The sequence below is a fragment of the Triplophysa rosa genome, linkage group LG2 (genome assembly GCF_024868665.1).
Source record: "Triplophysa rosa linkage group LG2, Trosa_1v2, whole genome shotgun sequence".
Classification (NCBI taxonomy): Eukaryota; Metazoa; Chordata; class Actinopteri; order Cypriniformes; family Nemacheilidae; genus Triplophysa; species Triplophysa rosa.
The window spans coordinates 24,086,115-24,108,497 of NC_079891.1; the positions used below are offsets into that span (position 1 = coordinate 24,086,115).

The 22,383-nt window shown below is 35.2% G+C and overlaps 1 protein-coding gene across 2 annotated transcripts; it reads left to right on the forward strand.

Moving 5' to 3' along the window:
* The first annotated feature begins 1,554 nt into the window (after window positions 1-1,554).
* On the forward strand, window positions 1,555-21,873 carry bco2a (beta-carotene oxygenase 2a). 2 transcript variants are annotated; one of them, XM_057354916.1, is made up of 13 exons: window positions 1,555-1,664; window positions 4,239-4,292; window positions 5,668-5,851; window positions 6,089-6,300; window positions 7,643-7,758; window positions 7,904-8,006; window positions 8,117-8,245; window positions 8,405-8,565; window positions 9,122-9,289; window positions 9,536-9,673; window positions 13,887-14,069; window positions 15,150-15,260; window positions 15,461-21,873. In XM_057354916.1, exons 1-13 carry the CDS (start codon window positions 1,619-1,621, stop codon window positions 15,575-15,577), a joined length of 1,722 nt encoding a protein of 573 aa, XP_057210899.1. In that variant the 5' UTR covers window positions 1,555-1,618; the 3' UTR covers window positions 15,578-21,873. The 2 variants fall into 2 exon arrangements, with proteins under 2 accessions (XP_057210899.1, XP_057210908.1); XM_057354925.1 differs by lacking the exons at window positions 1,555-1,664; window positions 4,239-4,292 and having other exon boundaries at window positions 5,767-5,860; window positions 6,135-6,300.
* Window positions 21,874-22,383: the final 510 nt, after the last annotated feature.

A 22,383-nucleotide genomic window follows, 5' to 3' on the forward strand; every position in this document is an offset into this window, starting at 1 on the left:
TATGTGTAACAATATTGTTTTAATTTTTTTATCTTTCCCTTTTCTTTTGTTTATGTATATTGATGTAGTAGGGTCTGTTATGCATATATGTATATCGTCTTGTGTTGTATGTTTTTTGAAAGTAAAATAAAAAAATAAAAAGTCACAGCCTATTTATTGAAATGTATTTAAAAGCATTTATTTTTATTGAGAATGTACAGATTTTTACCGTTGTTACATCTCTGTGTTGAATGAGCCTATTTTTTGCATGTAAGCCCATCTTATGTGGAGTGAACTGAAAATTAAATATCATTATGTTGTAATGTTTTTATATTTAAATTAGTCAGTAAGCAGGTTATGTATTTATTCACTTTATCTAAAGCGACTTACAAATGAAAGATCATTTAACATGTATTTGCTTTTCTTTAGTAAAAAATATTTAATGTCAATCTGATGTCAAGTGGTTTATTATATTTTTCAATTCTGTATTCGGTACAAGCGGCTAAAAAAACAGATTTTTACTTTTTGTCTGCTCCGGAGGGCTAGATGGCGATGTTGAGTACGTACATCGATCCTTCGGAACGGGAGAGAACAACCAGCTAAAAAACCAGCTGCACGCTTAACGTGTAGGACATACGTGATTCTTTTTATAAAAATATTTTTTTATAACATTTCAATCTTTTTTTATTGTTCTACAGACAATAAAAGTATGCCTTACAAAGTTACAAATGCTTATTGTGTGTTTATATCTATATTCTTGTGATACTTTTCAAATTTCTACAGTAGCTCTTGTATTTTACATTGCTCTCCTCTGCTATCAGTGTTACAGATAACCACCATTGGGTGGTAATACTTTGTACAGAACCATGGCGGTGCGTTTAAAAAAGTTTGTATGACTTATCACTCAATACTTGGTTAAAAAACTGGTTTGCAGCAGTGTCCAGCAGAAGTCAGTGTTTCCGTTTCAATGGGAACAACTGCAGTAAGAGATTTGACAAATTTACTTCACTCATTTTATTAAATTTGTTTTAACAGTTTAATGTTTAGGTATTATGTAGAACATGTAGTGATCTTTTAAGACCCATTATGCTTTGATTTCAGTAATGGTTTGTTTTACAATTTAATGCGAAGTTGTAATATGAGACACAGACCAGACTAAACACAGAATTCATTTTGAAATAATAATAAAAACCCATCTTTATCTGGCCCTTTTTTGGCAAATATCCTACTCATAACGGGCCTTCTTATAGCCTAATTGAAGATCTGTCTTTCAGATTGATGTGGGGGATTTTTGGACAACAGCTGTAATTCGGTAACATTAACCTTTTATTCGGTTCTGCCACATCATCTTGTGCCAAGTCAGGCTGGAAAACATAATGGAAATATATTCAATATCAAGGCAAAAACAACCAGTGACACCCTCGCCTAATGAATCATTACAGCACATCATTTTAATGTCATATTCTTGTGCTTTATGTAAAAAATATTACTGTGACTTTAAAAAATAAAATTGAATTAAAGATGCCGGTACACCAGGAAGTGAATGAACTTATTATGGTGCGTATGTGTGTGGTGGGAGTGTAGTAATAAATTAACCCACTAAGTGCAATCTCTTTTGCCCTCAGAATATAACTTGATCATGCATACATTGAATGGACTTAAAAATGGAGTTAGAATCTACAAAGGTATAGGTCGTTACCTATTTCTTCTCATAATTTCATATGCTGCTTTTTGGAATTTTCATACATTTAAAAAAATGTACGCGCAGTTGTTATAGGCCTAACAAATCGTTTAATTTAACTTTACGTTGCTTCGCTTCCGCACCTGGGTCTATTTTGCAATGACTGTACATTATTTCGCTTATTGCACGGCAAGTTGCCACAACAGTAAACAAATTGACACAAAATATTGATTTGTGATATTCATTATTTTATAACGTGAAAAGTGAAAGTAACACGGGTAAAATAGCCCGGATGTGCGGCTGTCTTTTATCACACCACTAGATGGCGCCATTGACCAACTAAAAAAACGATTATTTCAGAAAACCGTGCGTTCACGAGATTTTTCTTCTAGATCATCTGACCTTTATAAATATTATTGATGTAACTTGTAAACAGGGCTGGGAAGGTTACTTTTAAAATGTATTTCACCACAGATTACAAAATACATGCTTTAAAAAGTAATTTGTAATGTATTTCGTTAGATTACACAAATTCTGTAACTTAATCTAAATACTTTTTGAATACTGATAGGGTACGTAACACAAAGGGATCTCCAAACAGAGGACTTGGTTTTCCTCTGCATTTTATTTTAAATAACATTAGTTTTCCACAATATATCTTAAAGCAAAAAAGCACACAATCTAAAAGAAAAGGAAAAATGCTGATGCTCAAAAAGGCAGCACAATGCATTAAGAGCTGGGGTGTGTAAACTTTTTTGAATTGGAGGAAAAATGTCTTCTGGGAAACATGTGGTTATCCATGCTTAATGTGAAGGGAAGAACGAAATGATTTTTTTTTAAATAAAAAAATAAAAAATCCTTACACATCATCCTGTTTAAACATTTTCACCCCCTTCTCTGAATGCTGCATTGTGTTTCATGGAAACTTGTTTCCATCACTAAATAAAAAATAAAATATCTTTTTTTTCAGAATTGCAAGATTTAAGCTCGCAGTTGCAAGTTATGGAATCAGAATTGCATGAAAAACTCACAATTGAGAGATCTCGCAATTTTGACATTTGTATAGTAAGTTTATTTCATACAATTCTGACAATTCACTTACGCTCGCAATTCTTTTTTGCTCTCATTGGACTGACAGATGCAATTGTGAATGTATATATCTCTCACAATTCTAAGAAAATAAATCAGATTTGTGAGTTATAAACTCGCAATTGTGAGAAAAAGTAAGAACTGTGAGATAAAAGAACTCTGAGATAAAAAGTCGCAATTGCCTAAACAAATTACTTAAACAAGGGACTCGCAAAACATGAAAACAGTCGTTGATCATTCAGGTAAACATGCACAGACATTAAAAATTCAAAGGTATGTCAATTTTTTATGTGGCAATTTAATTGGCTCAAATTGTGTAATGGAGTATATGAAAACTTCTATTGCGTGAAATAGCTTATTCAGAACAGTGCTAAATAAAATTAATATGCAATTTCTATGAACCCAGATCCCTCTTATTTTGTTAAAATTATTCCAATTTTGCATATTCTGCGAGGGGCATGAAAATGAGCAGAACTGTAGTTTGGGATGCTTTTGCAGAATGTCAAGAGTCAGAGAATCACCGATTGCTGTTTACATTAATTGCCCGTTACAGTTAATAAAAAGTTTAAATGAAATAAATGCCATTGAAATTCCAAGTAATCACTTTGGTTATCTAAAATACTTTTCGGATGTAACTGTAATTTGATTACCACCAAAAGTAACTGTAATGAAATACAGTTACTCAAATTTTTATTTTAAATACGTAAGTATTTAAACACGTATATACACGTACCTAAGTTACATGTATTTCGTTACTCCCCAGCCCTGCTTGTAAACTACTTTGGTGTGACTTCATTTAAAACTTCAAAATAATTTTCATGTTACTACAAAGAATTTTTAAAAACTACATTTTTACAATATGCTATACAGTTTACAAAACAGATCCAGATGTAGAGCTTGATGCAATTAAAAAAAATTCAAGACCCCATGTGTGTAATGTAGTTTTGAAAATATATAATCAATAACCTTTAATGTCTTAGGATCATATCAATTAGAAAATATGCAATCTGATTTATTGATTGCTATTTTCTGTGTATGTTTTCTGTGAACCAATACTTAATAACTTATTGTAACAAGCGGTTGGTAAAAATTATGGTCTGCATCTTCAATAAATAGATTAAATACCTACAGAATTAACAACTACTACAACAGTAAAACAATACCAATTTTGGAGAGACATGTTATTATGAAGAGCAACTGTCTCCAAATAAATAACTGTATTGAGTGGCATTTTGTCATCTATTCAGCTGAAATTCTTATGGTATTATTCATATATGTCACATAACTGCTCAAACAGTTTATGTACAGCAATGTTCATCCATGCCTGCATTGTCCTCCCATCCCTGGCTGTCATCCCTAATCCTGTGTGATGTAATAGGGTTGGCGAATTTATATAACAGAAACATAGCCCTAGAAACATTGCTCTTCAGCATTGCTCTCTACAGTTTGTCTTTTTTTTCACATTTTGTCTCATCTTCTATGTTGATAGGGTGCAGCAATTTATCCCTTTACAGGATGTCCTGCATAACACCTCATACTTTGGGTAAGAATATGAGAGCTCTTCTGCGTGAATTTTGTGATTGTTCATGGGTGCACATGCTTGTTTAAAAGCTGCTGATGTATTGAAATGAGAGAGAAAGGCTGAGGTATGCGTTAGGAATAATGGCTTTTGAAAAGGGATTATTTAAATCTTCAATTGTACCTTTTTCACAATTGTCACTTTTCTAAACTAGTCTCAGAACATTTACATAGACAAAAGTGAGTCTGTAATGTACTTTAAAGTTAAATAGTTCTTATTGTTTGTCTTTGTAAAATCGCTGACACGCTGTTTACTCTTCTGCTCTGTCATCTGTTGTCTTTAATTATTTATTCTGTTTTTCAGCTGACCTAAATAGTGATACAACAGCACTGTTCTCGTTACTTTTCTGTGCTTACAATGGCCAGTCAACCTTGCAATTTGGATTACAGAGAAACTTTTTATAGATTGGTGACAATATTCCAAAATTACACTGGATATGATGCACTGTTCGAATAATTAATGTTACTTGTTTATTATTTTTTAGAATAATAATAAACTCATTAAAACCGAATAAAATGGAAATATTAATTATATATAATATTTTTATACTTTTATATACTATAGCATTTTTTGAATAGTCTATGAAGGTTTTTTTGTGCAACACAACTGAGAGCCTGTCTAGTTGTAGAGGTTGGCCACACATATCAGTAAATTTGAAGTCAAAATTTGAAGTTGATTTTTTTACTCTTCCGCAAACACAACAGAACAGTTACACCTTCTTGAATCATTCAGTTCACGTGCACAAATCCAATTATACAAATCACAAATTAAGAGACTCGTTCAATCACATTTTTTGCTAAAATTGCTGCAGTAGGCTAAATATGGTGCAAAACACATTCACACACCTGCACCAAAAGACGTAGAATTGGATTTGTGCACTGAAGGATTCAAGATTAATAAAAATTTGAATTTGCAACTTCAAATTTTAACTTCAAATTTACTGATACACATATGTGGCCAACCTCTACTGTACAACTACAAATTCCACTCTCACAGGTGATCAGTTGTTTTACACTAAAATTACCTTCATAATAGTAACGCTTTCAAACATGTTCTCTTGGTATTTTCTCGACCTGCTTTATGTGTTTAACCTCTGCACTGTTCATGCTTTTAATGCTGTTAATGCTTATGCATTATTAACTATTGTTAACACAAGCTATTGTATAAATATTGTATACATATTAATATAATTTGTGTTGCAAATATATTTTCAATTGTGCATGTATAGTATGTCATTATTCTGAGTTTTACATTTTATGTTCTGTAAACTTGCCCAGGGGTGTTTCGGTGATATATTTTGTACCATTTAAATGACAGTTTGCTGTCTGTATTCTTACAGCTGCCAATGATAAGAGAACATGCTATACAAAGGTACATGGGGTGCAAAGCATAGCTCCTTTAGTGCGTTCTGTAGAGGAGACACCTGAACCCATTCCCACCCTAGTTAAAGGAACAATCCCAAACTGGATCCATGGAAGTCTGCTTCGGAATGGCCCGGGAAAGTTTGAATTTGGGAATCAGCAGTAAGAATGGTCATCAACATGATTATATTTTACAGTTAATTACTAGAATGAATGTCACTGTAATGTAAAACAATTATACAAGAGAGGATTGTATTCATTATTTTCATGATCTGCAGCTAATAACATATCAAAGTAACTATGCACTGAAGTGCATGTCATGCAAACTCTATTGTTACTTCAGGCTTACATACTGTATGTTCTACATATATTACATATATCTCATTAATATCTTTCCAGTTATAACCACTGGTTTGACGGAATGGCTTTGCTGCACCGCTTTCAGATTGAGGGCGGCCAGGTGACTTACAGGAGCCGCTTTCTGCGGAGTGACTCGTACAAGCAGAACAGCGAGAGGAATCGCATCATGGTGTCAGAGTTTGGTACTTTGGCCCTGCCTGATCCCTGCAAAAATATTTTTCAGCGTTTCCTGTCCAGATTTGAAATGACAAGTACGTAACACATAGATTGATAGTAATGAGGTTTGCAGTCCAAGCTTTTGCAATAGCTGGTAAATTCCATATCATGATTGTGTTACACACACAATGATGTTTTTGATAATGTTGTATATTTGGTCTTGCGCTACCAGTTTTAACATCTCCCCAAACTTTTTAAAATTTGTTTATACTGTTTAAACATATAATACAATGCTATTTATCTCCTTTCCTGAAAGAGTAATACATAAAGACACACGCTTCAAGTGTGCTTTGTTTAAGTGCACACCATTCTCATTTACATATTTATCAAAGATTTGTGTCCAAAGTGACATACAGTGCATCTGAGTTTCAATTTGATCAATTCATGCTCCCCGGTAATCAAACCCATGATCTTTGTGTTGCCATACGGTACTTGATCTAAAAGTACTAAGGATGACCTAGGGTGACCTATTAAAACAACCAGCACAATGTCAAGTGTGTGTGGAACAAGTTACTAGATTCTTCTTGTAAATGAGTAAATCTGATGAAGCATAAAACAACCCTCTCTCTGTAATCACGAGAGTACATTTAGATTAGACACCATAAGAAATCAGTTAGGATTTTAGACACTGCAGCTAAAAAAGATATACTGTATATAATTATACCTTTAAAACTCTATACAGCCATAACTAGGATTTATATTGATTTATTTATATTATTTAAAATGATAAATCAACTCAACTTTATTTATATAGCGATTTTTACAATTTTCCTTGTTACAAAGCAGATGTACATGAGACATATTAACTATAAGCAAAACAATTAAAGTTATACCTGTAAAAACAAGAAAAAGGTGAAAACACAGAAGATAGACACACCCACATACAAAACACACACAATATGCACACGTACTAACACACATAGACATAGACACACACACGGACGTGCAGACACACGGACGCGCATGCACACACACACACACACACACAGACAAGAACGCACACACAGACACGCATGCATAGTGAAAGCACACATTTAAGATAAAGGAAAGAGAAACACAGGTCAAATATTAAACAGACTATAAATTTCTATATGCAATATTAATCAAGTAAAACTTTAAAATTCTAATTCTAAAGCAGCCCCCCGGCCAGGCAAATAGTGCAAAACAGTACGCAAACAGTGGCGAGGAACCCAAAACTCCAATCGAGAAAAAAAGACTCAGGAGACATATTGTGTAAATAGTGGGATGGTTCTGCGCAGATGTTATAGGTTTAGACTTGCTAACTAAATGCTAAGAACAATACAGAAATACAGACAATACTTTTTGCTGAATTCACAAACATCAAATTTCAAATGTTACTTTTCCTCTTGATTCTAGAACCAACAGATAATGCCAGTGTCAACTTTAATAAATACAAGGGTGATTATTACGTCAGCACAGAGACAAACTTCATGCACAGAGTGGACCCAGAGACTTTGGAGACCAAACAGAAGGTAAGAAGCATAACCTGTGTTTTCAAAATCATCTAATGCTATCTTCATTGGCACACCTCCTTTTATCTAGATGTTTATTTAAAGGTAACATTTTACCACCCCAAAAATACACATTTATAATTTAAAGTATGGTTGTTATTTGTAGGTGGACTGGAGCAAGTTCTTGGCAGTAAATGGTGCTACCGCTCATCCACACATTGATCCAGATGGCACAGCTTACAACATGGGTAACTCATATGGGAAAAAAGGTTAGATTAAAGTCATCTTCTGATGTGCCCACTATGAGGTCAGATGCCATAATATTACCAATGACAGAGGTTTGGTGGCAAGAAGCTGTGCTGTCATGTGTGTTTTACAGGGACTTTCTACAACATCATCATGGTTCCCCCTGAAACAGAAGGTCCAGAAGATACTCTAAACGGAGCAAAGATATTATGCTCTATCGCCCCTCACGACAAATCTAAACCCTCCTATTATCACAGCTTTGGTAAATGAAGCACATTTATCATCATCATCATATCTTAATCTTTAGGTGATCAAAAGAAACATCTAAAGGTCTACAGTCATATTCTTCTGTGAATGGAGAGAAGTAATCTTATAAATGTGCAGAACTAAAGTTTTAATGTTGTTCTCCTGGACATTTCAGGCATGTCAGAAAACTATGTAGTGTTCATCGAGCAGCCCATTAAGATGGATCTGTTTAAGATAATGACCAGCAAGTTGAAGGGAAAAGCATTAAGTGATGGTATTTACTGGGACCCCAACCAAGAAACCATCTTCCACCTCATTGACAAACAAACTGGAAAGGTAAGATGATAATCATGTATTTAGTCTCACTGAGAGCAATCTTCTCTCTTATCCAGTATTTACTTAGTGATTATTAAAGTGATACAGAACAAAAACATGACATTAGATTTGGTTTAGTATACTGTAGTTGTGTAGTCATAAACTTGAATAATGACTTAAAGGTCAAGTTTGTGAAATTTAGCATCATCTAGCGGCGAGGTTGCAAATTGCAACCAACAGCTCAGTCCACCCCACCCTTTTGAAGCACTACGGTGACTGACACAGAACTAAGATGTCATCACATTTTCACTTCTTTGCTGAAGGAGAGAATGTATTTATAAAACACGCTATGTAGAGCAGTTTCTCCGTTTAGGGCTACTGTAGAAACAACATGGCAAATTCCATGCAAGGGGACCGGCGGTGTATGTAGATAGAAATAGCTCATTCAAATATAATAAAACATAACGCTTCATTATGTAAGGTCTTTATACACCCCTGAACACATAGTTATGTATATTATATTGCATTTCTGTAAATAGATCCTAAATTGCACATTGCAACTTTAATATCTTTTTAGGAGAGCCCAGTGAAGTATCACGCCAAAGCCATGTCCACCTTTCATCAGATCAACGCCTTAGAGCAGGATGGATTTCTTATGTTAGACATGTGCTGTTCTGATGATGGTAATGCCATAAACAACTACTTCATCCAAAACATGCGTCAATCCGGAGAGGCACTGGATAAAGTAATAGTCTTTCTTTAACTCTTCTTCTATGTCAATATTTTCTTAATTTTGACCATGCACTGTTGTTAAAAGTCCCTTTCTATTTCCCTGACTGAAATTAATAACACATTAAAGTAAAGTATGGAATACAGAGCTAATGAATAGCAAAGAGCTGTTCTTGAACAACAGTGAACAATAAATCACATTCGAATCCCATGAATGACATTCTCTTTCTTTACTCCACTCTCTTTATCTACTGTATCTCAGATGTATGACAGCATAGGCCGGCCATATCCTCGTCGTTTTGTGCTACCTCTTAATATCACCAAGGACATGCCGCTGGAACAGAACCTCAACACAAGATGTGACAGCAAGGCTACTGCTGTCTGCCGTATGAAAAATCAGGTCTGTTCTTTGGTGCTGGTTACATTCAGTCTATGCACCTCATGCACATGGTATTAAAGTGATAGTTCACCCAAAAATGATAAAATTTCTGTCATCATTTACTCACCCTCTTTTCATTTTAAACCTGTATGACTTTATTTCTCCCGCAGACCACAAAAGAACATATTTTGAAGAACGTTGGTAACCAAACAGCATTGGCCCCCATTCATTTCTATTGTATGGACACAAAACCAATGAAAGTGAAAGGGGGGCAGTTAACAACATCCTTCAAAACATATTCTTTGTGTTTTCCGGAAGAAAGAAAGTCATACAGGTTTAAAATGAAAAGAGGGTGAGTAAATGATGACAGAAATTTTGTTTTTGGGTGAACTATCACTTTAATATTTTTATTTAAGATGGTTGTTTTAAATCTTTGATTGAAATCCAACTTCAGATTTAAAGGGTGGTTACACTAGACTTTTGCGTTCCATTTGCTTTTATTGTTGAAACACATATGAATGGGGACCGGAAATACGGCGTTATGCTGAAATAACATGAACTGCAAGTTCAAGATGACCTGCAAATTTGTATGATCAGAACATCAAAACCTTACGGCTGCATGTTTGCTGTGTTGTAAGAAAACAGACTACTAGGTATATTTCAGCTATTTCAGTATTTGCCGTGTTGCCATTGGCACACAAATACATACAAAGATTTGGTGTATTATGGAAAAATAATAAACATGTTTGATTGCATGTTGAAAACCGTAACAATAGATAGTATATAAAACAATGTTATGGGATGTTATGGGACGACATCACCTCATTCTCTCAGGTGGAAGGAGTCTGGACTTTCTAACACGCCGTCGTGGCGTGCTAGCATTAATGAGTGTAGTTTGGCTGTGGGAGAAGCAGTTGGCTTTGATAAAGTGTTGTCAGCATCGCGTATGAATAGCGCGGTTGTTATTTTTTTGAAAACCATTGATTTAGCTAACACTTTGGTTGAAAGTGGTGTAGTGATTGATGGTATTTTCACATCAGTTCTTCCCCTTTTCTACCGCATCCCAAAAGTTATCCTGTCTAATGTTCAGCCTTTCATTAAGAATGATGTACTCGCTCAAGCGCTGTCGCAGTATGGCAAATTGGTGTCCCCGATAAAGATGATTCAGATTGGATGTAAGTCTCCCTTGTTGAAGCATGTAGTTTCTTTCAGACGTTTTGCTTTTATGGTTCTTAATGATAATAAGGAAGAGCTAGACCTTACTCTGAACTTTCATCATGAAAATCACAACTATGCAATTTTCGCTACAACTAATAACATGAAATGCTTTAATTGTGGTGAAGTGGGTCATTTAGGGAGGGCCTGCCCAAAGAAAGGGGGCCTGCCCTAACTCAAAAGAGGTTGAAGAGAATGTGGTACCAGGGCCTAGTAAAAAAGCTGGTTGGTAGATCAGCCCAAGGAAGCTATGGCAGTCGAGCAGACAACTGAGGATGAAGGGATGGTTGTTGAAGATGCTGGGGAAGTTGCTGAATCAGATGGGTTTCAGTCAGATGCTTTGAATGATACACAAAGTAGCATTGTTTCAGATAAGAGTCAAATTGTGGGGATGATGGAAGAACATAGTTCATTGGAAGAACAAGATGAGTATGTGTTTAAAGCACCTTTAAAGAGGAGATTGAAACAGAGTCACTGTATTAAACTGAAAAGAGAAGACAACATTGAACTGAGCCAAACTGACATTGAGAGTGAATCTGATGCAATTGAAAGAATGATCTGTTTAGATGATTTATGTAAGGCTGTGAATGATTGTAGCACTGAAGATTTTTTAGTATTAGGAGGAGATTTCAATTGTACTGAGTTTTCAACGGATAGGAATCATGAAGAACCTCATATGCACTCCAGGAGAAGGCTTGCCCAGTTAGTAGAATCGAATGACCTTGTTGACACTTGGAAAATTTTCCATATGACTCAGACAATACACATATGTGCATTCATTTAATAATTCACTATCTTTGGCAAGACTGGACAGGTTTTATAGATTTAATCATCAACTTAATTATTTTAGAAATTGCTCTATTGTTCCAGTTAGTTTTTCAGATCACAGTTTGGTTTTTTAGCTTTGAGCTCAGTAAAACCAAGGAGTGCCTTTTGGCATTTTAATAATAATTTGTTGAATGATAAGAATTTTAAAGAAAGTTTTGTTTTTTTGGAAACAATTTAGAACTACAAAGTCCGGTTTTCAATCGTTACAGCATTGGTGGGATTTCGGTAAAGCACAAATTAAACAATTATGTCAAACTTATACTTTCAACATCACTAAGGACTTAACCCTCTCTATGGTTTCATTGGAAGAGGATATTAAGGAACTCCAAGAGTCTGCTGAGATTTCGCAAAATCAAGTTTTGTTGGGAATCTTGAATAATAAAAAACGGGAATTAGCTGGACTGTTAGATTTAAAGGCACAAGCGACTCTGATCAGGTCTCGTTTTCAAAACATAAGAGTGGATTTTTTTCAGTCTGGAGAGAAAGAACGGACAGAAGTATATTCATGCTTTGTGTTCTAAAGATGGAATACTTTTGTGCGATCCTGTAAAGATTCACAAGAGAGCAGTAGAATTTTATGAAGAGCTGTATAGGAGTGAATTTACGCACAAGCCAAACACAAATTATATTTTCCTTGATGGACTTCCTCGGGTCTCTGAAGAGGCCAATAAAGAACTTTGCAGTGTGGTGACCTTACACGAGCTTAAAAAGGCTCTTCAAGGAATGGAAAGTGGCAAAGCCCCAGGCATATATGGTCTGCCTATAGACTTTATAAGTCTTTTTGGCCTGAAATAGGTGAAGACCTACTTGCAGTGATCAACGAAAATATAAAGGAGGGGAAACTACCCTTGAGCTGCCGTAGAGCGGTCCTCACTTTACTACCAAAGAAAGGAGACATGAATGAGATAAAGAATTGGAGACCTGTGTCACTTCTATGCAGTGATTATAAAATGCTCTCGAAATTTTTAGCCAATAGACCGAGTGAAATTTTGAGGGAAGTTATCCACCCTGATCAGACTTACTGTGTGCCAGGTAGGCAAATGTTCGATAATATTTCATTTATTAGAGATATTATGGATATTGGTAATCTTTTTTACATTGATTTTGGTTTAATTTCTATTGACCAAGAGAAAGCCTTTGATCGAGTGGCGCACACCTACCTGTGGAATGTTCTAGAGGCTTTTGGCTTTAGTAAGAATTTTATTGATAAAATAAGAGTTTTGTATTGTGATGTTGAAAGTATCTTAAAGGTTAATGGTGACTTTTGTGCTCCTTTTAAAGTTTTTAGAGGTATTAGACAAGGATGTGCCCTTTCGGCTATGTTGTACAGTTTGGCTATTGAACCTCTTTTAATCAAATTTAAAAGTTGCTTTCCTGCTCTGACGGACATTCTTCTTAGATCTCATGTCATTACTCTTGGAACTCTAATTCAAATAGCAGAACTGGACTTTTCCAACAATGATGCTTCGGCTGATACATTGAAGATTAAATCAACTCGTCTAACAGCTCAGTTGTTGAGGAAGTGGAAATTGGATATTTCTCAAGATGTACTCATTTTGCTAAATGACTTTAACAAAGGACTGAATCAACCAAAAAGTGATGATCATTTTCCCAACTTAATTTTGTCACCTGATTTTGAAATGTGTAATGGTTCTTTTCTGAATTGTAATAACTTGGTTCTAACTTGGTGGGAGAAAACAAGGCAACAGGAAAAGCTGTATATAAATGGTGTGTTAAATTGTTTAATAAGAACATTCTTAATGGAAAAATAGATACACCTTGGCGTAATGAATTTCATTTAGGTGAAAATATAAGACCAGAATGGAGGGCACTTTATGTCACCATTACCTAAAAAAACAGGATTTGCAATGGAGAATTTTGCATTTTTGCAATTGTAAAAATGTTTACTGGGACAAGCAAAAAGAGCAATTTACCTGAATAGAAAAAAAGTTGAAAATAATTCTGTTGTTGATTTAACGTTGTTGTTTAAAATTCTAGTAAAGTCTAGAATTTTAATTGATTTTAGATATTATAAAGCAAGGAATGATCTTTTGGCTTTTTGTTTTATATGGCGTGTAAAAAATGCTCTATGTGAATTTTTTGAAGATGAGTTTTCAGTGTCCATTTATAATTGAATTGTTAATAAAATTGGATTTGTAAAATTTCAAAAATCTCTCGCTCCCTCTCTCAGGTGTACTGCATATTTGAGGATCTCCACGGTGATGACCTGAATGATTACGGTGGTGTGGAGTTTCCACATATTAACTATGCCAGATACAACACCAAACCTTACAGATACTTCTACGGTTGTGGTTTTCGAAACCTAGTGGGTGATTCTCTAATTAAAATGGATTTGGAAAGCAAAAAGTTTAAGGTGAGTTTAAAGTTATATTGCTGCTGATCATGGCCATTTATTTAGTGGACATTCCATTTATTGGTAACACTTTACAATAAGGTTGTCACGCTCAGAAGAACTGGACTCAAGAGCAGATTCAATTTAGAAACAGTTTTAATAGATAAGCAAAACAAGACACGAAAACAATAACGACTGAGCAGAGCTCAGAAAAACCCAATTATGAGGCAGAGGCGAGGTCAAGCAGGCGTGAGGTCAGTCGAGGTGCATACTGTGTCCAAAGGGGAAATCCAGAGAGTAGTCAGACGGGCAAGGGTCGATCGAGGCGCGAACAGAATCCAGAGGGAAAAGGCAAGCTCGTAATCCCAACCGGTGAATGCTGAAAGGAGGGTCCAGTCCCGAGCAGCAGATCAGTCCCGGGAACAAACTCCAAACAGAAGACACGCAAGGTAACTAAGACTAGAAGAAAACAAGATTAGTATAACTCTGAAGACTGGAAGGTGGCAAGAGCGGTGTAAACCATACAACGCAACAGCAACGAAGGAAAGAAAAAGAGAGGAATATAAAGGGGAAAGATGACGAGTAAAAATAAGAAACAGGTGTGCGCTGCTGAGCCGCTCGGCTGATTGCCAAGCCGCGTCAGCTGCGCAACATAGAGTAGTGATGAGGAAAAAGTGAGACAGTGAAAAGGAGGATCAAACCCGGGACCTGACAAAGATGCTATTTGTTAACAATTAGTTAGCATTAGCTAACATGAACTAACAACGAACAATACTTCTACAGCATTTATTAATATTAATTCATAATAATTTCAGCATTTACTAATACATTATTAAAATCATACCTTGTCACTGTTAATATTAGTTAATGCACCATGAACCAACATGAATAACTGTATTGCCATGAACTAACATTGACAAGGATTAATAAATGCTGAAAAACTAAATTGTTCATTCTTAGCTAATGTTTGTCAATGCATTTACTAATGTTAACTAATAGCACCTTATTGTAAAGTGTTACCAATTTATTTTTAGTTATTCAAAATGGCTTTGACGATAAGTAAAATATGAATAAAATATAAGCAATAAAAATTATTAACAGGTATGGTGTCAGCCCGATCTCTACCCATCAGAGCCTGTTTTTATTCCTTCACCAACTGCTGTGGAAGAGGATGATGGGGTTATCTTGTCTGTGGTTATTACACCAACTAAGGTATAACAAAGCATTGAATATATAAGCATATAGAACTGTGCACAAAATCACATTTAAAAAGAAACACACAAACCCTGTACTTCAGCAAGCATTTTGTAATTAAAATAAAGACAAAAGCTTTTACATTTTAAGTATCATTTAAAAAACGTAATTATCAGAGCATATTTATCTGAACCCTTTCTTTCTCTTCTTTTTTTCAGAACCAGAGTTCATTTCTCTTAGTCCTAGATGCCAAAACTTTTGAAGAGTTGGGAAGGGCTGAAGTGCCCGTCAACATTCCCTATGGATTCCACGGAACCTTTGATTCAAGTGTATAAAGCTCATTTGGGTAACTTCAACAAAATAACCATGAGCCACACCGAGCTTATCACAACAGTTAACACACTGCTTACCAGTCTGTAATAATAGTACAGTTTTAACAGAAAACAGAAAAGATCCACACCTCATATCCACAATATTAAACCAACAAAATTAAAAATTGTTCCTTACGTTAATTGTTTTCATTTTTATTTAACAACTTAATTTACATTCAAAGACTGTCACTCACACAGAGAAATGAATTACAAATTTGAATTTTATTATTTTTATTATTCCACTTAAAATTAAAGATTATATTGCAATTTTTAAAATGTTCGCAATTTAATTTGTTTTATCTTTAAATAAATGTATTGAAACTTTAGCTTTAGCTTGTTCCATAGGTGTGACAAAGGTATAAATTACATTTTCCCACTGAAAAACAAGAGAGCAAAACACTAGATTTAAATGAATGTATCACAAATACATTATTTTATATTGTTATATTCTGCCTGTTTACATTTTTATTTTATGCAACAATTCAACTTTTATTTCATTTATAATATGTTGTACTCACTAATGTAATGATCACAAATAAACACCAAAATTGTGATTTACAATTTTATAAACAGGGCTTGTATGCCATCTGCTGGATTTAATTCATACAAGCCATTTGTACGAAAGCTTTCACGATGTTTGAAATCAGATGATAAAACAAAAGCCAAGTCAAGTGTACAGTGTTTTTGTCATAGTTCAGTCTTAAACTGTTTTGTAATTTTTGACAACAATTCAACCTCAAAGATTCAGATATCAATAGTTCCCGGTAAGACACGTCATATGGCTCTAATATGCAGGTTTGCTGTAAAGAAACACATCGCTTGGCTTTTATCAGAATCAGAATCAGAATCAGAAGAGCTTTATTGCCAAGTGTGCTTGCACACACAAGGAATTTTCTTTGGTGTTGGAAGCTTCTAGTACAGACATTCAACACAATGACAATACAATTGTTTTAACAGAAAACAGAAAAGATCCACACCTAAAGGGTGTGGATTAAAGGGTATACATATTGTTTAAATATTGAATTGGTTTTTAATTTGTTACACAATTCACCTTAAGTTGATGACATTGATTTTTTTGATAAATTATAACGTTCTCACTTACCTCCCATTGTAACGAGTGTGATTTTCAAATCATTAATACTAGGCTATATGTATTTTCTCAGCTCCCAGTCAGAATCAGATGACAAGAAATCAGGGAGAGGACGACATGTTTCAGAATTATGATGAAGTCAGAGAAGACACAAAGTTTAGGAGCAGGACACACCAAAGGATAGCTGTGACCTAAAGCTTAAATTTATTGTTTAAATTTTGTGAAGTTTTCCAAGGATCACAGACAAAGTCGTACTGTTAACCACAAGAAATATGAGAAATGGTTAAGAGCAGGGATAACATGAGAAGAACAGGGACATCTTTTGAAATAGTAGTGAGCATTTTTACTGTGTATTGTGAGAATTTCATATAGTCCATTCATTTTAATCATTTTATTTTACAATATTCCAATATGAAACCTTATTTAAATCAAAAGCATTTTTTGACGTATTTAATAGTTTTTGTATTTGCATTTTACCTGACAATTTCTCTGTATCAGTTATTATAAACAAGCTTACATTAATGGATCACATTTTGAAAATAAAATATCTTTATTGTCATGTCACAGCTGCATACAAAGACATTTTAGTTACACACAAAAAAGTACACACAGTAAGAACTAAGATATGGATGACTGCACAAGCACATATAATGCATATTACGTACAGTACAGAAATGTCATAAGTAGCCTATATATTTACGTTATTTTTATTTACATTGCAGTTTGTACAAATAAAACCAAATGAATGTATCCAGTGTTACGTTTATTCTTTAGCATTAGCTAACGCTAGCGCTTTCACCAATAGACCATATGATCTTCAGTAGCTGACGTGCTGTGGCTCAATCACATCTGCACTCTTAAAGTGATGACAACAAACTGTAGTACCAGTTAAGGTTTAAATCCTTACGTGTAATAAAGTAAATCCATGCTCAGAAAATTATTAAATCTCTGTGAAGCTTCATAAAACGGGACACAGCCATGCCTGACGGAACCACAGTCACGTGTGTATTTAAACGCTGCCAGGTCATGACTGAACTAAAGTTTTGTATTATAGCACCATTACATGTTTAATATATAGTATTTTAACAATACGATGTATTTCACTAATCTATATTACACGTTAATTCCCCCAAAAACGAGCGCTGGTAAAGCACATTTGCTATGGGTGAATACAACCCGGAAGCTTTCCCGCCCCCTGAGATTTTACCGGAAATACGTAGGCAGCACGCCATGCATTGAGTGTATTACTTATTTTGTCCACAAGAGGACAGTAGATACTCGTAGTATGCGTTTAGTCAGTCACCTGACTGGTCTCAGCGTGTTGCATATGTACTCTGCACGACAATTCATGCATTTACAATACTTTCATTAAGAAATTCTGCATTCATTCAGTCTATGTAGACTTCATTTGATCAGTGTGTGCAATGTGTGTGTATCTGTTCTTGCATATTAACATTTCTCTGGCTCAGCTAAATTGGGAGCTCTCAGATTTCCCCTAATCCCTGCACATCAAACAGAAGGCAGAGCAAAGCGAGCAGATGCAGACAGACAGGCACTGCTCTCCTGTGGTATCTCGACCTGCCGGATCTTCTTTCCCTATACACAGTGCTGTTATTGTCCGTGTATGTGTGTTTGTGTGAGGGACACAGCTTGTGTTGTTTGTCCTGGTGTCTCTCCATTCGGGGTTTTCGGGTTTCAAGAGTGGGCTGACTGGTGACAAGCAGAGAGTGGTCTGTGCACACTGATGCTCATGACCGCACAGACACACACATATAGACTTTATAATACATAATCTTCTAATTTAACACACAAAAAACATTGTGTCATGATCCACCCTGTGTATAATATTAAAATTTACCCTCACAAATAAAACAACCTGACAAAAACATAGCTCCACACTCTAGCTCTGTCTTTTTCTGATTTCACTTAATCCTATTGATACTGCCATTAAAAAAAGATTAAAGAATAAGCGAACGAACGAACGAATGACTGAACGATGGAAATGGCGGGAGGTAAACCAATACACTAACCAGGTGGTGGCCACAACAAAGACAGCTGTGTGTATGCATAAATGTGTGTGTAAGTGTGTGCGTCTTGCTGCCTTGCAAATCCCACTCAGACACCTGCATTCAAAGCTTCCCACTGCAGTACATTCACATCAAACAACTACCGACATGCAGAGCGGAAACAGAGAAGAGAACAAAAGATCGGGAAAGAAAGAGCAAGTAAAGAAAGAACTTGCTAAAAACTTTGTTAATGCAGTCTGCTTTGATTTTTTTCTGATCAAACCTGAAATTTTCAGAGTGAAGCTCCTTAAATCACAAGTAATGAAACATTTATTTATAGTTCTAAAGGCTCACAAAATGTTGCTGAAATGAAAGAATGTACCTACACCACAATTACCTAAAATGATTTTGAATGTATTTGCAACAAAATATCAAACCTTGAATGGTTGCATTGTGGCATCAGGTTGTGCAAGACCTTCTCAGAAACGTTTTCATTTTGCTATTTGCATTTTTAATCCAGTTCACTTCAAGTTCACACATGGGTCCAGGGAGAGTTCACCACAGGTTCACCACACTAAAAATAAATTACCGGTTTGACAAGCAAAATGCATCCAAATGGTTCATTTTCAAGGGGTTTATTTTTGAGCGGCTTCTCTATTATTATTTTATTATTTAAAGCTTAAAACCGCTTTTGGGAAGTGTACTTGAAATCTTCAAAATACATGACACTTGGTATTATTTTATGCCACTTGGTACTGTGTTATCTAATCATATTAAGTGTTTTTGGGGCCACTGATTAACATTTACATTTATGCATTTGGCAGACACTTTTATCCAAAGCGAATAACATTACATTATATTATACATTTTTTGTTTCTGAGTATATGTGCAATCCCTGGGATCACACATGACCTGGGCGTTGCTAGCGCAATGCTCTGATCACTGAGCTTGGTCAGATTGGTACCAAAACAATTTTCACATTTGATATAGATCGTTTTGTTAATGGATACATTTTGAGTCCATTCAAAATCTTGGTTGGTTCAATTTAAAGAAATGAAGTTACCTGCATGGTTGCCTTAAAATTTTGAGTTAATTCAACTTAAAAATATTGTGATTGTGTAAAAAGTCAATCTCTCGTTGTGTGCACATTATGGTGAAAAAAATTATAACTTTTGATAATTATGTAAAAATAACTTCCGTCTTCCTTCAGACCATGAACCAGATCAAAAACACCAGATTCACTACATCACTCTAAATGACAGTGGAACTTTAGGTTGCTTGAACTTTCACGAAATGACCCTCTCCTCCCTAAGTAACCTGAGAACATAACACATACAGTAAACACAACACGTGCATACTGTGTTTATAAAGTGAGACTGATTAATTATATTAAAGAAACCATTAAAAAAATCTGATCTGGTCCAAAAATAGTATAAAAGAAAAATACACTGTTTAGATAAAGATAAAAATGCGCACAAGTTTAACATATGACATGGTATTGGTTGCCATCAAATGAGGATTTTCAAGGAAATATTTGCGTAGATCTGTGCCCATTGCCCTGTGCCTTACATTTCCTGCTGGCGCAGGAGAAAACAAGTGTGCCCCTCCAAACAGACTGTATTTCTGTTCGTTCCATTTTGTTGGAAGCAAAGCTACAGCTGCACCCCGGTATTCCACCCAGTTTATGATTGCCCACAGCAATGACACACAGAAGACGGATAACAATAAACGGATGACAATAAACTGACTGTTTTTTAGCGATGTTCAATTAAGCTATTGACATTCAGATGCTGATGCAAATTTCTACTTCACTTCTATCAGCTAATGCAATGCTAAGAATGAATTACAGAGAACTTCAGGAAAAAGGGAAATGACATATAGTTAACATCACACCAAACGTTTGTTATAAGTTATGAAAACATAATCAAAATGGGAATATGGATCTAACAAATGATTTTTCTGTCTCCACAAAAACAACACACACTATGGTGCAATATGGTTCAATAGAGGACTGAACTGAATTCCAGCGGGCATGCTGACAAGCTATCTAACGACATGGAGCTCAATGTTATGGTTGCCATAACAACGATACAGAACAATAGAACATTTCAGTGTAGACACTACACCTAGCTTGTAGTGTTCATTGCGTGAATGACTGATAAGGCCTAATCTTCAATAAAGACACTGCAGAATTGTAGTTCATTGATTTAGATTAGTTTTACAGAAGAAACTGGATAGTGCATGCACTGCTGTACACATGCAGCATGAAATCACAAAATGTAGATGAACAATGTCAATTAATTATATGTGTATATCTCAATATTCATGCTTAAACATGCCTGTCAAGCACATTTCATAATAATGCATAACAGCAACACGGAGACAGAAACACACTCCTTACCATTGTTTCATCAATACATTTTACTCCCCGACTTATTTTAACCCATAAAACATGTCTAACATATTAATCAGGTCTAAAGTATGACCCTCTCTCTCTCCCGTTGATACCGGAGCACTCTGATTGGATAATGGAGCTACTTCTTGTGACCAATAAGGGAGGACTGCACCTTTTCTTTTCCTAGCAACAACAGCGGTTGTTTCCTTTCAGCACGACATACACACTCCCGTATGAACAATCACAGATTCACAGCTGTGCGGAGAGGAGCCAAAAAGCAATACGTTTCTCTCTCTTCTTGTCATCTTCCTCCGTGTCGTTCGACCCCTGCTGGATTCTTCCTCCCTGTTCATTGACTTCCCCCATTTTCCTCTCACCTTTGGCTTATCGCTCGTCCTCGTTCTTGTATTTTCTATATTACCTTCTTTTGACTCTATCTATCCCACCTCTCTTCGTTTTAACGCACCCCACCCCCCATCACTCTCTCTCTTGGCTGACTGTGTGTCTCTGGTAGGGACGCACACAGCCGGCTCCTGTTTCAGGCTCTTAAAGGAGCAGCATGTTTTTCGTTTGACTGAAGGACTGGGCTGAGGGATTCTGGGTAACAGCATGCACTCGATGACCCAGAGACAGGGAGAGGTACTGCACGGGGAGTCGCTGTGGAGCAAACATCCCGCCAAAGACTCTCTCTCACACACACCTTGCTCAAACTGCATTCCACCGAACAGGCTGTAGTTTAAGAACAGTCTAACGTTGTTTCTAAACCACTTTGTATAGTGTGTATAAACCAATATGTATAAAATATACACTAAAACATATGAAGAGTTTATTTTGCAAAATCAGATACACACCATTTAAAAAGAATTTCAAAAATCATGTCTTTTTATTATGTTATCATGTTTTTTATTGTGTTTTATTGTGTTAGGTAGCTTTTTTTAAGTTATTGTTACTAAAAACCCAACTGTAGTTTGATTGATATTAATTGGAATGCACATCAAAAAAAATATTTTTCAACATTTTTAAAAACAGAGTTGTCTATTTTGGCAAATGAACTCTTCATATCTATAAACTATATTAATCAGTTATGTATGATATTGAACATGTTTTTTTATTGTTTCAACTTAAAATGGTTGCCTAAAATTGCAGTTAATGCAACTTAAAAATATTAGTTAACTAAATCAATTTCTCATTGAGTGACTAATCTCGATGAGTCGACTAATATTTTTAAGTTGAATTAACTCAAAATGTTATGACATCCAGGTAACTTATTTTTTTTAAG